Source organism: Taudactylus pleione, unplaced genomic scaffold (genome assembly GCF_031769625.1).
Source record: "Taudactylus pleione unplaced genomic scaffold, aTauple2 ptg001029l, whole genome shotgun sequence".
NCBI lineage: Eukaryota > Metazoa > Chordata > Amphibia > Anura > Myobatrachidae > Taudactylus > Taudactylus pleione.
In genome coordinates, this window is record NW_028285430.1 from 173,458 (window position 1) to 197,354 (window position 23,897).

General features: G+C 44.4%; 1 protein-coding gene across 1 annotated transcript in view; it reads left to right on the plus strand.

The window, feature by feature from the left end:
* Window positions 1-23,897, plus strand: part of INPP5D (inositol polyphosphate-5-phosphatase D) — a 223,353-nt gene that overhangs the window by 119,200 nt on the left and 80,256 nt on the right. Inside the window, exons 9-10 of the mRNA XM_088461232.1 lie at window positions 6,085-6,208; window positions 9,910-10,016. Of these exons, the coding sequence (XP_088317358.1) occupies window positions 6,085-6,208; window positions 9,910-10,016 (231 nt within the window). The remainder of the gene's footprint in view (window positions 1-6,084; window positions 6,209-9,909; window positions 10,017-23,897) is intronic.

Below are 23,897 nucleotides of genomic sequence, written 5' to 3' on the forward strand. Positions count from 1 at the left end.
TGCCTTAAGTCTATTTTTATTGGTTCCGGGGTCATTATTCGCCCCGTGATGGCCTCAGCGTGAGTGGCCGGAGACATGGGCTGATGAAGTAATTACTGGACTTCAGGGTAACTTGTCCAGGGATGCTTTACTGGACTTGGTGGAACAGCTTTATGGGGCAGCTGAATATGTGTGTGAGGCCGTCTTGGCTACAGCCATCTTGGCTCAGCTCGGAGAGCACTCTGGTTCTGCGCCTGAGACACAAATGCCGAATCCAAACGTTATTTGGAATCTCTTTCCTTTGGAGGGGGAGTTCTGTTTGGCACCAAGTTTGAGAAAAGCACTTTCCTGCCTGTGTCTGCCCTGAAACAGCAGGAACCGCATTTTCGTGCCTTTCACTCGTCCTTTAGAGGCAGTGCATTCACTAGAGGTCAGTCTGCCTGAGGCCAGTTTTTCCCCAACAGGGGTTCGGCTCCTCGGGCCAGGTATTCTGGTTCCTACAGGTGCTTGGGAGCCAAGGTTCCAGAGAAGTCTAGCGCCTGACGGGATCTCTGCCTACCTGGGTCAGTTGGGGGTAGGCGGCCATCTGCTCCAGTGCAGGGACCAGTGGGTGGGGTCGACGGCCAATGCCTGGGTATGGGGCATTGTTTCCCAAGGGTATATCATCGACCTCAAGGGTCCACTGTCACAACGTTTTTTCGCAACTGCCCTTCCCCTGAACACGGACAAGAGGGTGGCCTTTGACCAGGCAATCAGGTCTCTACTTTGGGGTTATTGCACCAGTTCCCACAGCAGAACATAAATGGGGATTCTATTCCAACCTCTTCCTTGTTGGGAAACTGAATGGCACCTATCGCCGGATTTTTAATCTACAAGCCTTGAACAACGGACAGTGGGTGTACCATTTCCGCAAGGAACCTCTCAGATTGGTGATCCTAGGCATGGAAACCAATGAATTTCTGGCCTCGCTGGACATCAGGGACACATAGCAGCTCACCACTCTGTCCTCTGGATCACAGTTGGCTTGCTCTCAGTTGCAGTCCCTGCCATTCGGCTTGGCTACAGCCCCACGCTTCTTCATAAAAGATCATGGCAGCAATGGCAAGCCTGCTGCACCTGGACAGGATAAAGGTCGTTCCCTATTTGGACGATTTGCTCGTGAAGACAAATTTGGCCTTTCAGTTGCAGGTCCAGCTGAACCGCACAGTTCAGGTACTTCAAGATCACGGCTGGATCCTGAACTTCGAGAAGTCTCACCTGACACCTTGCCAGCACTTCCTGTTCCTGGGAGTGATTTTCGACACCTCCCTCCAACGAGTCTTCCTACCCAAAGTGCAAAGCCCGGGATTTGGTCATGATGGTACTGTCAGTGCCACGCCCGTCCATCTGGCTGTGCATGAAGCTGTTGGGTATGATGGTCTAAACCTTTGAGACCATCCAGTACGCCCGATTCCACTAGTGGGAATTCCAGAGGGAAATTCTCAGCAATTGGTCGGGATGCATGGAGGACCTCTCATCTCAGCTTCTGTTGGACAGCACTCGGTAATCCCTCCATTGTTGGTTAATTTGTGATCACCTGCTCCTTAGTCACTCCAACCTTGGTCATTGTGACCACAGATGCAAGTCTCATCGGTTGGGGTGCTGTGACGTTGAGTCTTCATCTTCAGGGTCTTTGGTCATCATCGAAGGCTGCCCTACTGATCAATGTGCTGGAGCTCTGCACCATCTATCTGGCTCTTTTGGGAGCCCAGTCCATCTTGGCCGAGAGGCCAGTGCAGATCCAATCAGACAATGCCACAGCAGTGGCATACGTGAATCATCAGGGCAGCACCAAGAGCGCGGGGGCAATGGCGGAGGTGTCCAGCATTCTATCAAGGGTTGAAGCCTTTGTTCCGGCACTTTGGTGTTCATCCCAGGTGTGGAAAATTGGGTGGCGAATTTCCTCAGCAGGACCACCTTCCTGCTGGGGGAGTGTTCTCTCCATCCGGAGGTCTCCCAGCAGTAGGTTTGGAAGTGAGGCCTTCTGGACGTGGACCTGTTGGCTTCTCGCTTTCGTCGGGCATACCTTTTTCTCACGATTCCCATGTTACCTCGGGTACTCCGGTGGATCAAAGAGCAACAGGTACCGGTGATCCTCATGGTCCTGAACTGGCTGCACAGGTCGTGGTACGCTGCCGTTCTCAAGCTGACGGTAGGTCCTGGTTGGCGGCTTCCGCGGTATCCGGATCTGCCTCTGCAGCGTCCGTTTCGGCACGAGGACCTGCCTCGATTGGCTTTAATGGCCTGACTTTTGAGGCCGAGCTCTTGAAGGCTAAGGGGTTTACCCCTTCCGTTGTCTATACTATGTTGTGGGCCCGGAAAATGGTTTCATCGCACAACTACCACAGAGTCTGGAAGATCTACATCTTGTGATGAGAAACTGTGCGAGGTTCACACATCTTGGTTTCACCTTCTGCATTTTTTAGCTTTTCTGCAGGGAGGTTTGGAGGCTGGATTGCAGCTTCGCTCCTTGAAAGTGCAGATTTCAGTTCTGTCTATTTATTTTTTGCAGCGTTTGGCCCTTCTGCCAGAGGTTCGGACTTTTTTGCAAGGGGTGTTGCGAGTTCAACCTCCGTTTCAGCCACCGGTGGCTTCATGGGATCTTAAATTAGTCCTCTCAGCTCTTAAGCAGGCTCCCTTTGAGCCTTTGGATTCTGTGGACCTTAAATTCATCACGTGGAAATTTGGTTTTCCTTATAGCTGTTGCCTAAGCTTGGTGATTCTCCGAGTTGGGGGCCTTGTCTTGCAAACCATCGTTCCTCATAGTCCACGACGATCGGGTGATTCTCCAACAGTTCCCTCATTCCAACCGAAGGTTGTTCCGTCTTTTCACTTGTACAAAAAAATTGTCTTTCCTGTGTTTTCCCCATCGAAAACTTCCCGGGACCGGGATGTTATGGCTTAATTGGGCGTTGTCCGGGTCCTGCGAATCTACTAGGGACAGATTCGTAGGGCAGAACTTCTGCCTCTGCGAAATCCCTACTGGTTCTCTACAATGCTCAGAAACTTGGCTGGCCGGCTACGAAGCAGCCCATTGCACATTAGATCTGCTCCGTCATCTCTCGGGCCTATTATTATGCGGGGCGACCGACACCTGCCAGGATGTCGGCTCATTCTACTCGGTGGTGGCAACCTCCTGGGCGGCTCGACACGGGGCCTCAGCTGAACAGGTCTGCCGCACAGTTATCTGGTCCTCTGTCCGTGCTTTTACAGGTTTCATGTTTTTGCCTACGGTGACGCCCACTTTGGGAGTACAGTTGTCTGGTCAGGCAGCCTGAGAGTTCCCTCCCCTGGGGGCGGCTTTTGAACGTCCCATGGTTCAGTGTCCTCCAGCCTTGATGAAGAAGAAAAGAGGATTTTTGGTTACTTACAGTTGAAACCTTTTCTTTGAACTGCATTCCCTCCCTCACGCTCAGTCATGGTGCGTTGTGTTTTTTAACCAAGTTGGTATCCTTTGGTTCTGTTGGTTTTTGTGGTTATAATAGTTTTACTGGGTTACTGCTTCTCCTTACCAGGCACTTTTGAAGTTGTACTGACATAATGGGGTTCCAGAGGGGAGGAGCTTAGTGTTAAAGCTTCAAGTTTAGTTAGTTAAATGCCAGCTCCTGCAGTCCCATCTACAATCCCATGGTCCAGGGTCCCCCAGCCTGATTCACAGAAAAGGATTCAAAGGGAAGTAACCAAAACTCCCCTTTTTGTACCCAGCATGGGTGGCGTGCAAGTCCACATACTAATGATGATGGCTGCAGTGGACAGGATAGGCTTCCACATGGAGTCACACGGATTTTCAGTATACACAGGTGATCCTCGTATTAGCATAAGGAAATAAGTAGGCTGCCGCGCTCTAATGGAAATGCGCCCATGACAGAATCAAGTCTGATGTATTTATAATGGATAACAATAAATGGACCTGCACTTAACTGCTAATTGGTATGGTGAGCTGTGGACACAAAGGAGAGATTCCCACTCTCCTAATTCTGATCTGAATACATGCAATAGAGTTTGCTCTCAACCAGTAGGTGTTGGATAGTAATGCTATAATGAAAAAATAGTAAGATAAATGAGAATGAAATGATGCTCGTGGGCATTAGTGATGTATAAAGGGTTTATTGTATCAGAAAAATGCGTGGTAGAGGGATGATTGATATGGAAGACACAGTGCTTCCTGGTGATATGGGAAGGGAATAAGGATATGATGGGGCTGAAGCTGGTGATAAGGAAAGGATGGGGGTAAACAAATAAAAAATAAGTAATAAGAAAAAATAAAAAATTAATCAAAATGTCCGTGATGAAGGCTTGAGAGCCGGACCCACCATTATCTCATTCTCACTGAACATAATACCAACAGCTGACTCCCTGTCAGTGCCCGCGAGATCCCACGTGCGATTGCAGGATTTTGCCACCAGGAAGTGCAGCAGTGCTCTAGTTAGAGCCGTTACTCCAGACACCTACCCTCCTCTGCAGCATCCAGTCTCCCCGCTGGCCGGCGGGTTGAGCGGCCATCAGCATCAGCAGATAGCTGGAGGCCGCGTGATCTCACGTGATCGCGGCACCTGGCGGTCTCGCCGTTCCCGGTGATACACCGACATCTAGTTGAGTGTGCAACCGGGTGCACACTCCAGCAGAGTCAGAGGCACGCACGGATTTCATTTGAAAGAAGACACAGAAGACCGGGTGAGTTGCTGGACCGGAGGGCTCGGGACGCCGCCCCTCCAGAGCACAACACCCACTAGGACAGTTACTCCAGGACATTTAAAAGAGGACATTTTGATTAATTTTTTATTTTTTCTTATTACTTATTTGTTTACCCCCATCCTTTCCTTATCACCAGCTTCAGCCCCATCATATCCTTATTCCCTTCCCATATCACCAGGAAGCACTGTGTCTTCCATATCAATCATCCCTCTACCCTGCAGTTTTCTGGTACAATAAACCCTTTACACATCACTCCTGCCCACGAGCATCATTTCATTCTCATTTATTTTACTATTTCTTCATTATAGCATTACTATCCAACACCTACTGGTTGAGCGCAGACTCTATTGTATGTATTCTGATGTATTTATAGTCTTCAACATACAGTAGTCTTCATGAGAAATAAAATGTTTCGTTCTGCATTGCAAGCGTTAAAAATTCAAGTTACTTTTAACAACCATGTTTCATCCTGATTTAGCAGTGATCGTAAATGCAACTGCGTACGCAGATCAAACGATTGTAAGCCATTTTCACATGTGTATAAGCCGCACTGCGTGTGTGCTATGATCGCACTTTGATAACTCATGCACAGAGGAATCCATCGCAGAGTGAGTAACAGGCCGTGAGCATGTGGGGTGATGACGGGGGAGTGGTCGTAAAAACGCAGACTTGCCTATCCGTTTGAACGCCATTTCATGGGGATGCATAAATTAGCCACTGCGATTGCATACACAGCACGAGAGCCCTCTGCGTGCAAAGAGACTAGCAGTGTCTGCGACTGATCAGACCTGGTGTAAATGCTGTGTGAGTGGCCGATGTGCATTGATGGTGCTGAAGTTTACGCAGAAGAGCGAGGTTGGACGGATAAGGGAAGGCAGAAGTGGGCATCTTTATGCCAGCTGTGCTTTGGCAGTCATTAGCATATGTTCGCAGCTACGTTCCGTGCAAAATCACAGCTGCAAACGCATTAGTGATTGCTACTGAATCAGGCCCAGAGTTCTGACCATAAACACTCTTAAAAATAAAAAAAATTACAATATTCTCTTAGTAAAAGGTATTTCAGCATTGCTTTATAGCATTGCAAAATTGCTTTAAATGTTTTAATGATAATTAAAATGTGTGAGCATGAGGGTGTTAGACTAGAAATCTTCCCTTAGTGTGACTCAGCCATTAGGGTTAGGCACTTTGCCCCCTGCTTCATGGTGTATATTACCATTTTGTTTGACGATAATATGTAGATATTTATTATTTGTAACATTTTGTTTTATTCCAGACTATATTTTTGTTGTATCCCAATTTTATACACACTATGCACAAAACCTTACAGCTCTATCTAAAATTAATATACTTATGTATTAATTGTTCTCAAAGGTTAAAGTCGATTCTTTAGGGATATCTCAAAAGACTCATCTGAAAGTTGATGTTGAAACTGGAAAACTTATCATCAAAAAGGCAAAGGATGGACCAGATGATAAATACTATCACAGCAAGAAAAGTATGTTTGTTTTATCTGCTATAGTAATTTCATAGTCCTGCGAACATAGCTTTTAGATGGAATATTATTATTATTATCCTTTATTTATATGGCGCCACAAGGGGTCCTCAGCACCTTACAGCGTACAAAAAGCAGAAACAGTATGAACAAAACCAGGAAAAAGAGAGTTACAGTATAGAACATTGCAGGACATGGAAATGGTTTATAAACATTGCTGTATCAGCAGCCATAATACTTAAAAAAGAAACACGGAGGCAGAACCATTGTAGGCAGTGGGGAGGAGATGATGGTAAAAGTGAGGGAAGGAAAAGCACATGAGGGAAAAGGGCCCTGCTCGTGTGAGCTTACAGTCTAAAGGGGAGGGGCAGACAGACATGGGTGTATACAACAGAAACAATTCTGCCGTTGGATTTCAAACACAAAACAAAGGTTACAGACCATATACCCACTGATTTATATTGTGGCTAGTTACAATTATGAGGTTCTCTATCCTTGTCCTCTTAGTTTCCCATGAGTGGTCTCAAAACTGTAAATGGTAGGCTGATAAAGGAAAACAAACTCAGCTTGGCCTGCACTATAAATAGGATCAATTGATTCTACAGTCTTTACAATAGCTTGCTAAAGCAAGTGTTATGCTGGGTACACACTGAACGATGTGTGTACCCAGCGATGTGACACGCGACCCGGCTGCCATTGGGCCGAGATATTGGGCGGTACGTACACACTGGGCGATCTGGTGCTCGACCACGCGATATGCCGGCCCCCCCAGCATAGTGCTGCATGGGATTGTCAGCTGCATAGCCTGATTTTACATGCTGCACATAAGATCAGGCGATGAGGCCAACGACCCCACGGGAGCGCGCAATACGCGATGAAGTGCATACGCACTGCACATATTTTAACGATTTGTCATTCCGATGTGTTGGAATCGGCCAAATCGTAAAAAATATTGTGTAGTGTGTAGGGGCCATAACAATATTTTGTTTGTCTTATATTTCTATTTGTCAAGAGATGAATGTATTCTACTACTACTACTTATAATTATTATATACATGTAGGAACAATTATCTTAGCTACTATAAAGATGTAACAAAGGCTTGTTTTAATTTACCTACAGTGCCATTTTTTTTAATTCTAATTCTATAATTAACTTACTCAGGCCCATATGAATATTTTCACAATACAAGAGCCTAGTTATATAATTTTCACAATACATGAGCCTAGTTGTATAATTACCTTATTCAGCCCTATATGAATATTTTCACAAGACAAGAGCCTAAAGGCGCATATCCACTACACGAGAAAAATGAGCGATTGCACTAATCATTATCGTTCATTAATCGTGCAGTGAATATGCTGGCAACGACCAGCGATGCGCGCTCCCGCTGGTCATTGTTGGCATTTGTCATCGTCTGAACATCTAGGCCAACCTGTCGATATCGACAGGTTGTGCATGTTCGGGGATGAGGGAGGGTGCCTGCACTGAATGACATATCATTCAGTGTGGACATATTATCCACTGCACAGGATGATGAACGATTGCACGATTACAATGCTGTAATCGTACAGTCGTTCCACTCTCGTGTAGTGGATATGCACCTTAAGTGTGGTCTAGTGGCAGAGATTGGTCTGATATATTTGGTAGCATGTGACGAAACCAGAAAGGCCAGAGGCCAATGAAAAAAAAAAAAGAGGAGGCGTGTCACAAACCATAGAGAAGAAGCCAGGGGGAAGGGTGACTAGGGAACAAGAAGGTGAGTGACAGCTAAGTCTCCCTATTGCGGCCAAACCCAGGTTTGGCTAAACCTGCCCAGAGGCGCGGAGTCTAACCCACTTGGTGGTCTTCACCAGTGACCCCTCCAGTCGGGATTTGGGTTTCGCTTCACCAAGTGGGCAGGTCGTGCCCCTCTGTACAGGTACCTGGGAATGGCAGAAAGACCGGAACTAGATTAAATGAATAGTATAAGCTAATACTGGAATACTGAAGATGAGCTGGGTACTTGAATATTGAAGATGAACTAAATACTACTGGTGATGAACAGAATACTTGAACACTGGTGAAGAACAGTATACTTGAACACTGGTGAAGAACAGAATACTTGAACACTGGTGACAAACTAAATACTTGAACACTGGTGATGAACGGAATACTTGAACACTGGAAATTAACTTGAGAATGAAGAGATCCTAGTCACAGGCTTGCTTGAGAACACAGGGATATCTACTGGGAACTGCTAGAGATTCAGGTGCTGATTTGCACATAGAGACACAGAGAGAAGTGGACACAGACATGTACTGGGGATTGCTATAGATCCAGCTGAGAACTAACTAAAAATTAGAAGGAAACCTAACACCTCAGAAACACAGGAAACTGCAGTAGAGCTAGCAGCACACTACAAGACACACAGGAAAAATAACATAAAACACTGGACTTCTGAGAGAGAACTAAAGTCTCAGACTGAGAATTAGCATGGAAGCTGATACAGGTAGCCCTGGAAAACTGTGAATAGGCTGAAGCAACACTCTGCAGGAAATAACACAGAGCAACACTGGTGAGTCTCACAGTCACTGGAACAGAGAAGTTGACCAGCATTTACCTGGTCCTGGAGTCAGACTTAAATACATCTAGGTAGCTGGTCATTGGATCAGAGAATCAGCTGAGTGACCACAGGACTACCATTGGGAGAGACTAGTCAGGTGATATGGACCAACATGGCTGCGCCCATGCCGGCACCCCGGAAACCAGGACGCATGCACGAAAGTCCTAGCAGACCCCAGGGAGAATACTCAGACACCACTCATCTCCACTCCCAGCGACTGAACACCTAAGCCCAAGGACGCCGGCGCGGAGGTGAGTAGCGGACGATCCCAGGCCACATCCTGACAAGGCGAATACAAAAACCTAAATATACTTATATAACTTAAGCTAGGTACACACTGACTAGACAAATTCAGACGACTGAAACGATCCTGATAACACCAGATGTGGAGTGTACATACTACACAATAATTACTTCGTTTCCAATGATCACCTGGACTACAAATTGTTGAGCTGATGTTTATTATATGCAGGTGATTGGGCTGATCTCCGTACACACTTACAAAATTCTAAACGATCCTTTTCTGACAGGATCGACAGGCGGTAACAGATCCAACTGGTCCTGGAGCAGCGTACACAATAAACAATTCTCGGGCCAGCTACCCAATATCTGACAGGTCTGCCTGAGAATTGTATAGTGTGTATCCAGCTTTACACAGAAAAATTGCATAAAAACATGTCTAGCACATAAATTCCCATGTACTTAAGAAAATGAAGCAGGGCTCCAGGCAACAGACATGTTCACAGCTTGTATTCCCAGTCCATAACCTTCCCAGTTAAACTTTTGCTGGTTTGTTCAGTTGTTATTACTCTTGGGCTAATAGTGAACTGTGGGCTTTGTATTGTTTATGTTGGATCTGTTTGGACAATCTACAATCAATTTAATTGATGATAACCTGTTTTCCTGTATATGTATAATATGTACTACTAATTGGAAGAGGTGGTTTTAGAAATAAGTAAAAATACTTTTACATGGAATTCCCCTTTAAGCACAAAAAAATATGTGCTTAGGGAAACTAAAAAAGGTTTTCAGGGAATTAAATATAACCTAAAACTTTTAGCAACATGGACTTACGTGGATTTATCATTTGCTTGTCCCCAGTTCTGCAGCTGATCAAGTCTCAGAAGTTGCCAAATAAACTAATAATTGTTCTGGAGACTGAAAAGGAAAAGACCCAACGGAAAGAGTATATTTTTGCTGATTCCAAGGTATGTAAATCATCCCAATTGGAGACCAGCTTCAAATTGGTACTTTGTAGTTATGTAACAATTTATACGAGTTCTTTTAATGATGGTGAAGAAATGATCTCCATTACCAGCAGTTTTTTTTCTTGTCATTTACACGGGATATGGAAAGTTTGTTACAATATTTTTTTGACCTTAAAACATTTAAATCTTTTATAAAGGAAGGTGCATGGATCTTTTAGCCTTGGGTGCCACCTTAGATACTCCACAGCCGCATGAAAAATATGCCCATGGCTCCAGGGGGATCTGGTTACAATCCCAAAAGTCGGGATACCGGCACCGGAATCCCGGAGCTGGCATCCCGATGGTAAGTACTGGGATTAGGGGGAGGGTTAGATACGAGGGGCAGGGTTAGGCACTAAGGAAGAAGGGTTAGGGTGCAGGGAGGGGGAGCTTAGATTTAGGCACTAGAGGGGGAGGTTAGGTGTAGGCTCCAGGAAGGGAGAGTTAGGGGTAGGGAGAGGGGAAGGGTTAGGATACTGACCAACAAGTGTTTTTATCCTAACCCTGTCTTGATGCCAGCGTCGGGATTCTGACCTCCAAGATCCTTAGCGCCGTCATACTGTACCCAACCCCCAACAGGAATCATCTTAACATGAGTTTTGTAACTTTTTTCCCTGCAGTTATTGCTCATAGTATCAATGACACTGGAGGTAAAGAGGAGTGTCTATAGGGGCCAGGAGGTAAGGCAGTAACACCATGTCTTCTGCCCCTAAGATTGTGCCAGCTGACACTAGTTTCTCACATGGCCTCACTGAAGGTGCCAAAAACTGTCCCCATAGTTGTCACAATGCAAAGATGGGTAATGGATGTTGGTCCGTACTCGGGATTGGCGAAGACCCAGAACAGAGGCGCGGAATCTAACGTGCCGGTGGTATTCACCAGGGATCCCCGCAAGGAGGTATGGACTTGGCTGCACCCGACACGCAGGTCGTGGCCCTCTGCCAAGGTTCCCTGGCCCTTTAAATCTTAAACAGACCATGTATGCACTGCCTGTATGCAGTAGCCGCCAGAGGAGAGGAGGGAGAGGCGCTGACAGTGGGCGCCGGAGACTTTCCGTGTAAAAACATTGTCTTTAACAGTAGAACTACAGGTCCCAGCAAGCCTCCCCCAGTGGGGTACTTGGAAAACCACAAGTTCCAGTATGCGGGGCATTAAGGACCTGCTGCTACCTCTAGTTCACCTGTAAATACATTTTTAAATAGATACAAGACAAACACACCGTTAACGATACTGGATCAGAACCTCTATACACTCCTTCCTATACCTTCTGATAACCTGCCTATACCTTCTGAGGATGATGCTAATTTGCGTACGCAGTCATACAGTAAATAAAGACTTAGACCTGGAATCTGTGGTTCCAAAGCATAAGTGTTATTCAAGTAAAAGTTCAGACAGTTACACGCAATTGATCCAGACAAAATTTAGGCGCAAAAGGAATTATACAGACCCAAGTACAGTATACATACGCAGCGCTTCTGGACCCGAATATAGGCATCAGCAAGAGACCCCTCATCATTCAGAATTCAGCACGAAGACTAAGAACCCAGCGTTTGAACACACATATTTATACCCCCCCCAGAATAGACAGGACAATAGAGAAGTTTCGAAAGAACAAAGAAATTCAGGCACATGAAATTAAAAAGAATAAATCTAAATATAGTGTCTATACATAAGCTGCTCCTAAAAGGTAGTACCTGTAAACACACCTATAACCAGCCAGAAAATGTAAATCTGGATAATGTCACTAGATAAATGTTGGATAATAAACCTAATAGTGTAGTATAACTGTGACTGAATCCAGACAAAGAGCGCTCTTTGTCTGGATTCAGTCACAGTTATACTACACTATTAGGTTTATTATCCAACATTTATCTAGTGACATTATCTAGTGACATTATCTAGTGACATTATCCAGATTTACATTTTCTCAATAGAGAAGTTTGTTGCTGATGTCATTGGTTCCCAGGGGAGAAGCATCTGTTACAGACCTTTTAACAGGCTGGTTCAAATAGACTCTCCCTGCCTCTAACAGCTGGGGGTCTTTCCCTTCCCACCCCCTGTAACATCCTAACAGTTAATACATTTTGTTGCTTGAAGTCTCTGCGATCCATAACTCGAGAATGCATGATGCGATCTCCCCACCGATAACACCGGAATACTGTGGAAAGAGTATGCATCAGTACAAAACCAAACACGGCTTGTTTAGCATGTATAAAACCTTAGTTATCAAATATCTTTATTTCTCAGCATTTAAACTAACTGAACCAACTTAAATCATATACTTTAAAGCTTATTAAACCTTATGTGTGAATGTGTAATGTGTGAGTTTTCGGGGTCTGATATAAGGACGCTAGTTAACTTGGGGCAGATGCGTGCGCATAAAGCTAATAAAACAGCGGTTTCATACAAAGTCCTATGCATTCGCTAATATGCGACTAGTTAACAGCGCAATTATGCGCTTAGGCAGCCACTCGCAAAATGGCGTTTTGCGATCTCATTTTCAGTCGCAAGATGGCGTCACTGCGATTAAATTTTAAACTGAACTTGTCTTCAGCCAATTATTCAGCTTCGACAGTCCACCCTTTGATAGCAAACAACATGCTATTACAATCTGCTATTAGAATTTAATTTAGGCTTACATTTACATATTATTTAGTGTTATTGTGGAATGGCACAAGGTGGTTCTTAATCCATCAATAATGTGTCTCTGGGTGGGGACATAAAACTACTATTATACGCACACCGCGGATCTTGGAAGATCATGTGAAAGGTGTGGGAAAGCACCAGTCTTATAAAAGCAGTCTTGAAGGGGAATTGAGACTTTACATTATCTGAGGTGTTCTATAAATAACATTTCAATAATACATTCTATGCATGTCTAAATATAATACATCAAACGATAGTATTTCCTAGTTCAGGGTTGTAATGCAGTTCTATATTTACCTCGGTATACATATTGTCATTGCTGACCACCATCATAGTTTCATTCTTACGTTTTACTCTGTTTTTACATTTTCCACACTTCAACACAATAGGAACACACCGGACGCATATGCCAATTATTATGATGACAATTAGTATAAGGATCAAGAATTTGCCTATGCTGGCAATCACTTCCTGGACCCATTCCCCTAGACCTGAGAACCATTTCACTGGGTTCAGCCATGAAACCCATCCTTCTATCTTCTCCCCTTCTTCAGCCACTGAAGCGTTATGGTTCTTACGAAACTCCCATTTTAGCTGCAGAATTTCATCCATCTTTCGGTCATTCACCTCCTTGGGATCGCTGGTATCATTGGTGACATAGGTGCAACATTTTACTCCAAATTGGGTGGCCAATGTTACGCATTACCCTCCAGTAACAGCAGTTAAATAATTCAGCACTAGCCTGTGTTGCACTAGTTCTTTCTTGTACTCTCCCTGTATACCTGAATGTGTCATCGTACATCTCGGTGATATTATCTATCAATTTAGCAAGTTCCTGGATATATTTAAAATTTAATGTACCCCGAGCGATCCTGGTGGGATTCAATGCGACTAAAACTTGAAAGCCAGTTGTCTCACTGATTAACTGAGTGGCTTTATGTACGTCACCAGGTATCATATTTCTTTTGCCTCTGTGTTCATATTGTGTGTGAAGATATGGTGACGGTGTGTTTTTATGTATACCCAGCTTTTCAACATGTGTGAGGGTCATAACTTCTGGGACTACTCTTCCCAGGTAACACAAACCTTCGGAACTCGGGGAGAGCCATTTATACGCTTTTCTTCCACAGATGAAATATACATTATCAGGGAGAACATAAGGAATGGTATGCATCATTATCATTAAGCACATTTCCCTTGCAAACAATCCTATTTCTGGGTCTTCCATCTGGTACATGCAAGTTTCTGGCTGTATTATCTTAGCACAATAACCATTTGGCACCTTACCAATAATTTCTTTGGTGGAACTCAATGTATACCGATACCTAAAATGTTTCCCACCAGACTTAATGGAGCGTAACAGATCATGGTTTATGGACTCATTATCAGCTCTTTGTGAGAAGGTCATCATCTGATTATTCCCCATCACTTCCCAACTCCTGGGTTTATTGGGGTTGGTTATGTTTAAGCACAAAAGTGATCTATCTACTTGGAATTGATGGAGTTTGAAATGAGGTGGTTTGGATGAGAGACATTTTCCATCCAAGGTTTTCCCTTTTTGTAATTCTAAAATTTCCGTGGTATTTAGCGGAAATGGCACCAACCCTACATTATGCTGTCCCTGTGGCACATGTGAACACACCCAGCAATCAGTTTTATTGAACACTTTGCCTACCATGCTATGATAATCCTCTAGAGGATACCCACCCCAGTATGGATTATATTTAGGTTGGCACCATTGGATACAGTTCTCATGAACTAGGGACCCACAAATGTCACAAATACAGGAATCTTCAGACGATAAACCTCCACACCTTCCCCGAGTATCCGGAATGACAGCTCTCTTAACAATAACAGTACTAAGATTGGTCAGACACTCCCCTGATTGGCATTGCACTCCTCCTGACTCCACTCCATCAGCACTGCCATCAGCTCCCGTTTCCTCAATCGGTCCCCCATCACAGACACTGGATATCCCCGAACTGACCAGGATGGTGAACACTCTAAAAGAGAATATGAAAATGAACACAGCAGGCCTGTCCATTGTCACAACAAGATCTGCAAATTTCTCTCAGTTCAGGTATCTCACTACAACCTGTTCAATCCTCCCGGAACAAGTTCGCGATTGACAGGTCCACGCTATCAGCTTTGTCTCCGACTTGTTTCTCCACCGGTTGATTGACCTTTTTGCAGTGAGTGGAATGGACCCAGGTATCTCTCTTGGCCACCTTCAAAGATGTAGTACTCGTCAGCAGCACCTGGTATGGACCCTCCCACCGATCAGTTAAACAACCTGAACGCAAGAAATTTCTGATCATTACATATTCTCCTGGTTCAACATCATGACAGTTAGTTTCAGGCATATCATTAGACAACAATTTCAGTTTCTGCTGCTGTTGCTTTAACTGCTTACTCATTGATATAAGATACTTTACAGTTACCTCGTTGTTACCCTTCAGGTCTTCCTGTGGACTTATAATCAAATGAGGTTGTCTACCGAACAATATTTCAAATGGGGACAGATTCAGAGGAGGTCTAGGAGTGGTCCTTATGCTATGTAGGACCAAAGGTAACGCTTCTGGCCATCCTAGTCCAGTCTCTGCCATGATTTTACTTAGCTTATTTTTAATAGTCCCGTTCATCCTCTCTACCTTGGCACTGGCTTGCGGTCGGTAGGGGGTATGAAGTCAGCTATTAATACCCATCAGCTTACACATATTTTGAAAAACATCACCTGTGAAATGGGTACCCCTATCACTCTCAATGATTTTAGGGATATCGTACCTGCATACAAATTCCTGAACTATTTTCTTGGCAGTAAACGCAGCAGTATTAGTGGCTGCTGGGTAGGCCTCAACCCAGTTAGAAAATACATCTGTGCACACTAATACATACTTAAGGTTCCTGCAGGGTGGTAATTGGATGAAATCAATTTGTATCACCTGGAAAGGTCCATCAGTCGGTGGAATGTGGGACGGTTCGGTAGGGATCGCTTTCCCTATGTTCTTTCTCAAGCAGGTCAGACAGAACATTGCTATCTTTTCTGCTTGTGAAGAAAAACCTGGAGTGCACCAGTATGCCCTCACCAACTTGCACATATCCTGTTTACCCAGATGAGTCAGGCCGTGTGCTGCCTCAGCCAGGCTGGGGTAATATGCCTTGGGGGCTACTGGCTTACCATGTCTATCCCTCCAGAGCCCAGAGGACTCTTGCCCACATCCCTTGGACTTCCAAATGGATTTTTCCTGAATTGAACACAAATTTTGCATCTCAATTAATTTCAGCATATCAATTGTTTGAAATTACATAATTGTTTCTGTTGGAGAAAACATTTTTAACCCTGCTGCCCATTTTGCAGCTTCATCAGCTCTGTTATTGCCCAGTGACACCGGGTCATCCTCACATGTATGGGCTTTGCATTTAATTACTGCCACTCCTTTGGGCAGTTGGATTGCTTCTAAAAGATGTTTTATGTGTCGGGAATGTGCAACTGGTGTGCCTGCTGCTGTCATAAAATTTCTCAGACGCCATAGAGCCCCAAAATCGTGCACCACCCCGAATGCGTACCTCGAGTCAGTGTAAATGTTAGCAGATTTGCCTGCTTCCAGTTCACATGCTCTAGTCAGTGCTACTAACTCTGCCACCTGGGCTGAGTGAGGAGGACCAAGAGGTTTAGCTTCTATGATGTCTGTGTCATTTACAACAGCATGACCTATACATAATTCACCTGTGTCTGTTTGTCTATGACAACTCCCATCCATATAAAAAGTCACATCCACATTCTCTAAAGGTGTGTCATGTATGTCAGATCTAGCAGTAAAGGTCTTATTCAGATATGTCATACAATCGTGCGTATCATTATGTCTGCCGAACTCACCTCTCGCCAGCAACTTCTCTCCTTCCACCCTTTGTACATCATGTTGTACATATGGTAGGTATGTTGCTGGGCTCAGCGTACTGCAACGTTTAACAGTAATATTTGCAGGAGCGATTAGAGCTAGTTCCCATTTGGTGAACCTAGCCGATGAGACATGTCTGGTTTGAGCTGAGTTCAACAGAGCAGATACAGCATGGGGAGTGTAGACAATCATATCATGGCCCGTCCTCACTTTTACTCACCAATAGAGCGGTAGCTGCTACACTTCTCAAACAGGTGGGGAGTGATCTTGCCACATTGTAAAATTGGGCACTGTAGTATGCTACGGGCATACTGGCATCACCATGTTTTTGTGTAAGGACACCTGCAGCACAACCATCAGCTTCCGTACAATACAAATCAAAAGGTTTTTCATAATCGGGTATTCCCAATGCAGGAGCTTTTGTCAGACTATCCTTAAGATTAAGGAAAGCCTGCTCTGATTCCTCTGTGTGTATGACACGATCGAGCTTTGAGGAAGAGACTAATTCCTGTAAAGGTAAGGCCAAAATAGAAAAACCTGGGATCCACATTCTACAGTATCCACACATTCCCAAGAAGGTACGAATTTGCTGTTGATATTGTGGCAGTGTCAGGTTTTGTATGGCCTGGATTCTATCTGTTGTAAGATGTCATAACCCCTGGGTTAGGCAGTGTCCCAAATATTTTACTCTGGATTGGTACGGCTGTAGTTTGTCCTTAGCCACCTTGTGTCCTGTTTGTGAGAGATGAAGTAACAAAAGTTTAGTATCATTCAAACATGACATAAACGAGTCAGAACATAGCAATAAATCGTCCACATATTGAATTAGAACAGATTCATTGGCAGGTTGAAAAGATTGTAAACAGTCGTGCAATGCCTGGGAGAAGATACTGGGGCTGTCTATGAAACCTTGGGGTAACCGTGTCCATGTGTATTGTAAACCTCTGTATGTAAATGCGAATAGATACTGACAGTCAGGATGGAGAGGCACAGAGAAGAAAGCAGAACGGAGGTCAATGACAGTGAAATGGGTTGCATTTGGTGGGATCTGCATCAGAATGACAGCTGGCTTTGGCACTACCGGGAATTGCTCTCTACTACCTTATTAACACCTCTAAGGTCTTGTACCAGCCTATAACCCCTCCCACCACTCTTCTTCACCGGAAAGATGGGACTGTTGGCTACACTAGCTGTACGAACTAAAATTCCCTGTTGCAATAATTGCTCAATTATTGGAAAAACCCCTAATTCTACCTCCTGTTTTAGTCGGTACTGGGGAACTTTTGGAGCTTGCCTACCGCTTTTTAAATTTACCATTATGGGGCTTACTTTTGCCATTAATCCAGTGTCCTGTCCATTTTTAGTCCAAAGGGAATCTGGAATTAGGGACAACATATCATCTACCTGTGATGGAGTTTCAATTTAAACTGTAGAGTGATACATTATCCTTTGAGGAGTGTCTAACATATCCCGCACCTCGTATACCACTCTCTCTGGGATATCTAAAAATACACCATCAAGGGTGCAATATATAACACATACCATCTTACATAACAAGTCTCTGCCCAGCAGGTTAGTAGGAGCCACAGCAGCCAGGAGAAAAGAGTGCCTGGTATGCAACGGCCCAATAGTAACCTCTGTGGACTTTGTTAAAGGATAATGTTCCACTTTACCTGTTACACCCATTGTTGGTACTGTCTCATTGGTCACCTGTAAATTAACGGGAGATTTTATCACTGACCTGGTCACCCCTTTGTCTACAAGAAAAGGATATTCAGTACCAGCTACATCAACCATCATGACCGGTTCTTCCCTAGTACTTCCCGTTAACCTGACTATCTGTAGACTACAGGTATGACCTGACCCCTAGCGTTGGCTACCATTCTCCAATAAAGCATTTACGGCCACAATTGGAGCTGGTGCCTGCTGAACATTTGCTGGCCTCTGTGCATATCCCTTATGGGGATATCCAGGTCTTCCCTGATGTGGGGTCCTTACTCTTTTTACTGTACAGTTTCTACTTAAGTGTCCTGGTTGTTTACAGTTAAAACATGTTCGTGTATTGCGTGAAGACATGTGGTGTTGTGAGGTTTGCGCATAGGGTAAAGGTGGTGGATATGGGTAAGGATAGGGAGGGTAAGGGTATTGTGGGGGATAAGAAGTTGGTGGGTAGTATGGGACCTGTGGTTGCATCAGGTTAGTGGGATAGAGTTGTGTTTGTTGTTGCGTGGGGTTAGTGAGAGCACATACTTGTTCAGAAGTGAGTGTGTGTGCAAGTGCAAGTGTGTCTGTTGGCTGTGATGTTACCGTCATTCCCTCCAGAGCTTGTATACTGACAGCCATTAGTTTTTCACTCTGGGCTTCTCTGTTCTTGGAGATTTTTTTATCATGTTCAATGGCGGTTTCTATGAGGGTATCTATTGTGAGTCCCCGCCAGCCAGGCTGTGAGGTCTGAACCCGAGTTTTTAAACTCTCTTTCAGACCGTCCACAAGTACCGTGACTATCATTCCCTGGTGGTGAGTGCTATCTTTAATATCCTCTATCCCAGTGTACTGGGTGATAGCCTGCAGAGCCCGATCGCAATAATCTTCTGCAGTTTCACTCTCCTTCTGTTTAATGGTGAAAATTTTGTTCCAGTTAACTACTACTGGAAAATATATACCCAATTGAGTTACAATGCGGGAAATGTTACCTTGGTTTACTTGGTCTGTTAAGGGAACGTCACCATCCAATACACAATCCGTGATAAATTTTGTCACGTCGGTATTGCATGGTAGACAGGCCCTTAGCACCACACACCAATCCTTTATTAGTGGATTCATGTGAACTACCCAAATTTCTCAAAAATTTTTGACATTTGGCTAATTCCTTTTTGGGATCGGGGAAATCATTTATGATGGAATTTAGTTCTGCTCTTGTCCAAGGACAATGCATTACTACTTCCCTCGTGGGCACTATACCATTTGCATCTGCATTTCCATTTGGAACAGTTATTGTCTGAATGGGATGCAGACCAGTAGCGCTGCTACCTTTGACCTGGCTACCTGGCTGGGGGTTTAGTCTGCTGCTGCGTATGGTATGAACAACTTCCTCTGCGGGTGCAGAGGGAATTAACACTTCCCTTGCTGTTACCGATGGAGATGGCGGCACCACTCGTGATTGTGGTGATGCCGCATCTATCATTTGTACAGCATGGGAAATGGCAGACATTACAATAGGCTCATCATCCACAACATGAGCATTTTCTTTATAGTTGCTTAAGAGAGGGTACAAGTTGCTTGTTACATTTTTATGGGTAATTTTGGTAACTGTACTTGCACCTCCATCCACATAAGGTGTGGGGGGGTGAGCGTGAACTGCTGACAATACTCTCCACGACGCTACCTTGCCGCGCGGGTGCGCCTTTTTGCGGCTCGCCCGTATTGCAATTTAGCGCCGCGGATGTATTTTCTGGCAATGTGCTCACGACGCTAGTTTGCGTCGTTTGCACATTTATAAGCCACGCATCCCCTTCATGCTGCCACAGTTTTAAACATTCAAAATATTTAACCTTTTTCTCTCGGGAGCGCATCAGACCGATGTGATCCCGGACATTATCTAACACATTTTTATCAAAACTACCAATTCTGGGAAACGGTCTAACACTCTTCCTCGTCATATTAAACCATAAATCACAATACCTTATTGCATAAGTACCGTAGTTAGTATGCATAATACGACAGGCCGATCCGATCGGCGCCTCCATTAGCAGCACATCATTGTCTAACATCTCTACTGTTTGCGCGGCTCCCATTCTGAGACAAAATCCTACGCTTTCCAATAAACATTTAAACTGGTGAAAGACAATCAAGATACTTTCACTTACCTGTGGACGATTTAAGTCGGCGGCGCCCACACACCTGGATAAGATTTGAAAAAGGCAACTTCCACACCCGGATAAGATTTAGTAAGGCAACTTCCACACCTATGGGAGTTCATATGTCGGCTACTCCCATGCACCTCTCTACAAGAAAGACAACATGTACACCTGCTACTGTGTATAGAACGGTAAAGCTACTTACCGAGCGGCTAGACTAACCCTTGCACCTAGCCCTTAAGGATAATACGATACCCTTAACTTTGTTCAACAAATATTCACTGTTACACACTTTTTTCCTGCGCAGAAAAATAAACGTTAACCCAGATATTGGTAATAATTAAATAAAAAAAAATGTAAACCTCAACGGCTTTGTTCAAACACGTGGCAGCAGAACCGGAAGTGTGTATACGCTATTGTGCGACCAGCTGCATACACAATAATGCGACTACCACACAACCGTATAATGACTTTTATAGCTGTGTATGCAAAAGTGCATCTATGCTATGCGCAAACCTGTGACTTAGCTGCGTACTCAGTACTGCGGCACCCCTTTAAACGTAAGGTTCTATCAACAGAGGAAAACAAACTTTTTCCTCTCTTGTCCCTGGATTCTAGTCAGCTTCCTTGATTCACACGGAGACGGATAGCAATCTTTCAGCACAAAGCGGTTGCAGCAAACCCTGCATTTGGCCACTCCACCCTTTGCTGAAATATCGATAGCCGTATGTACCATGTGAGCAGGTAAGTGACTTCACTACGAGCCCCCAACTAATGATACTGGATCAGAACCTCTATACACTCCTTCCTATACCTTCTGATAACCTGCCTATACCTTCTGAGGATGACGCTTATTTGCGTACGCAGTCATACAGTAAATAAAGACTTAGACCTGGAATCTGTGGTTCCAAAGCACAAGTGTTATTCAAGTAAAAGTTCAGACAGTTACACGCAATTGATCCAGACACAATTTAGGCGCAAAAGGCATCATACAGACCCAAGTACAGTATGCATACGCATCGCTTCCGGACCCGAAGATAGGCATCAGCAAAAGACACCTGGTCATTCAGCATTCAGCACGAAGACTAAGAACCCAGCGTTTGAGCACACATATTAATACCCCCCCACAATAGACAGGACAATAGAGAAGTTTGTTGCTGATGTCATTGGTTCCCAGGGGAGAAGCATCTGTTACAGACCCTTTAACAGGCTGGTTCAAATAGACTCTCCCTGCCTCTAACAGCTGGGGGTCTTTCCCTTCCCAACCCCTGTAACATCCTAACAGTTAATACATTTTGTTGCTTGAAGTCTCTGCGATCCATAACTCGAGAATGCATGATGCGATCTCCCCACCGATAACACCGGAATACTGTGGAAAGAGTACGCATCAGTACGAAACCAAACACGCTTGTTTAGCATGTATAAAACCTTAGTTATCAAATATCTTTATTTCTCAGCATTTAAACTAACTGAACCAACTTAAATCATATACTTTAAAGCTTATTAAACCTTATATGTGAATATGTAATGTGTGAGTATTCGGGGTTTGATATAAGGACGCTAGTTAACTTGGGGCAGATGCGTGCGCATAAAGCTAATAAAACAGCGGTTTCATACAAAGTCCTATGCATTCGCTAATATGCGACTAGTTAACAGCGCAATTGTGCGTATTAATGTGTGTATGAGAAATGGTGAAAGGTGCAATCGCATGGTGCTAATAGTATTATCGCCACATGTACTAAAATGTGAGTTTATCTAAAATGGCGCTTAGGTGGCCATTCGCAAAATGGAGTCTTGCAATCTCATTTTCAAGATGGCGTCTTGCGGCCAGTCTCAAGATGGCGTCGCCGCGATTAAATTTTAAACTGAACTTGTCTCAGCCAATTATTCAGCTTCGACACCGTGACAGTATAAGTTAATTACACACATACATACTCACAAATACTCACCTACAATACCTGGCCCGGTCCTCTTCTTCATGTAAGCAGAGGAGCCCGAACCACAAACTGTACCGTCCTCTAAGGATGGTACTTCCCGAATGACAGGGCAGCCATGGCATTTCTCTCAGAAATGCCTGGGCTGAGCGTTCATTGGCTGAGAGAGGTGAACCTCTGCCTCTCTCAGCCAATGAACAGCTCCCACCATTGACTTCAATGGTGAGAGCCACAAGCTAACCTTTAGTAACCTTGCGGTTCTCACCATTGAAGTCAATGGTGGGATGTCTTCATTGGCTGAGAGAGGTTCGATTTTGAGTGGGATTTGGTGTTCGATCTGCACATGATTTGCAAAATCGAAAATGTAATCACTGTCCAAAATCGAACCAAATCGAATTCAATTTAGAGAAGCCTTCTAAAATCGAATTTTAGTAAATGTGGGATTTTGACAGGGATTTGTAGATTCGATTTGATTCAAATTGAGGTGAGCTAAATCGATCAAATCAAATGTAAAATCGAACTTTGATAAATATACCCCTGCAGCTCTTCTGACACACAGAGAGCTCTCATGCCACAATGGATAATTTATGCACACCCATGAAATGGCATTTAAGCTCGCTCTGAATCAGGGCCGGGCTTTTTTTTTTCAGAACGGCCTCCTGGCCGCTCGCATAGCTATAGACCATCGCGACCATCGTGCTTGCGACGAGACCCTTCTGGTAGGGTCTCATTGCTGCAAGCCCCAGAGAGCCGAAAGCTCTCCCACTGACATCACTTGTGATGTCAGTGGGGCCGGCCCCAGACGTTAGGCGTTCTCATGGGAATGCCTCCGTCTGGGGAGCCACGCCCCCTGCCCGCCCACCAAAGGGGGCGTGCTGTCACTCAACATCGACTGCACCCCCCCTTTGGTACGAGACCCGGAGCGATGGATTGCCCGTCTCTATCCAGGTGGCGCATGTGCACCATGCGCCAGCTCCATCGTGCGCATACGCACTGGCCTACCATCGACCCGGTTGCGAGCACACAGCACTTGCGACCGGGTCTGAATCAGGCCCTAAATTCGCTATACTGAACCAATCATTATGAATGCATGCCCCCAGGTATTGAGTGTATGAACAGTTTTAATATGATTAAATATATATCATAAACTTATCTCTAGCTCTAAATCTTTCCAGAACTCTCATCTTGCCTTCCCCAATAAATCACCCAGCATAACTTGTATCCACCAGAAGGCATAAAGAAAAATCGTCTCTTGAGAAGACTGGGATACAGCTGGAAAGTGCTCATTGAATTTAAAAAAGCATATTGAGACCCAATAATGAGAAAGTTCTAAGGCAACTACAGCATTAAACTTTACTTATGGGCATTCTTCACTATTTTGGCCCTATTCTATATAGAAAATGGCAAAGAAAAAACAATTACAATGGTAATCCAATGCCATTTGTTTTGTGAGGGATTCCTTGTTTACTAGTTAACCTGATGACGATTTATAAAGTAGCAGATACA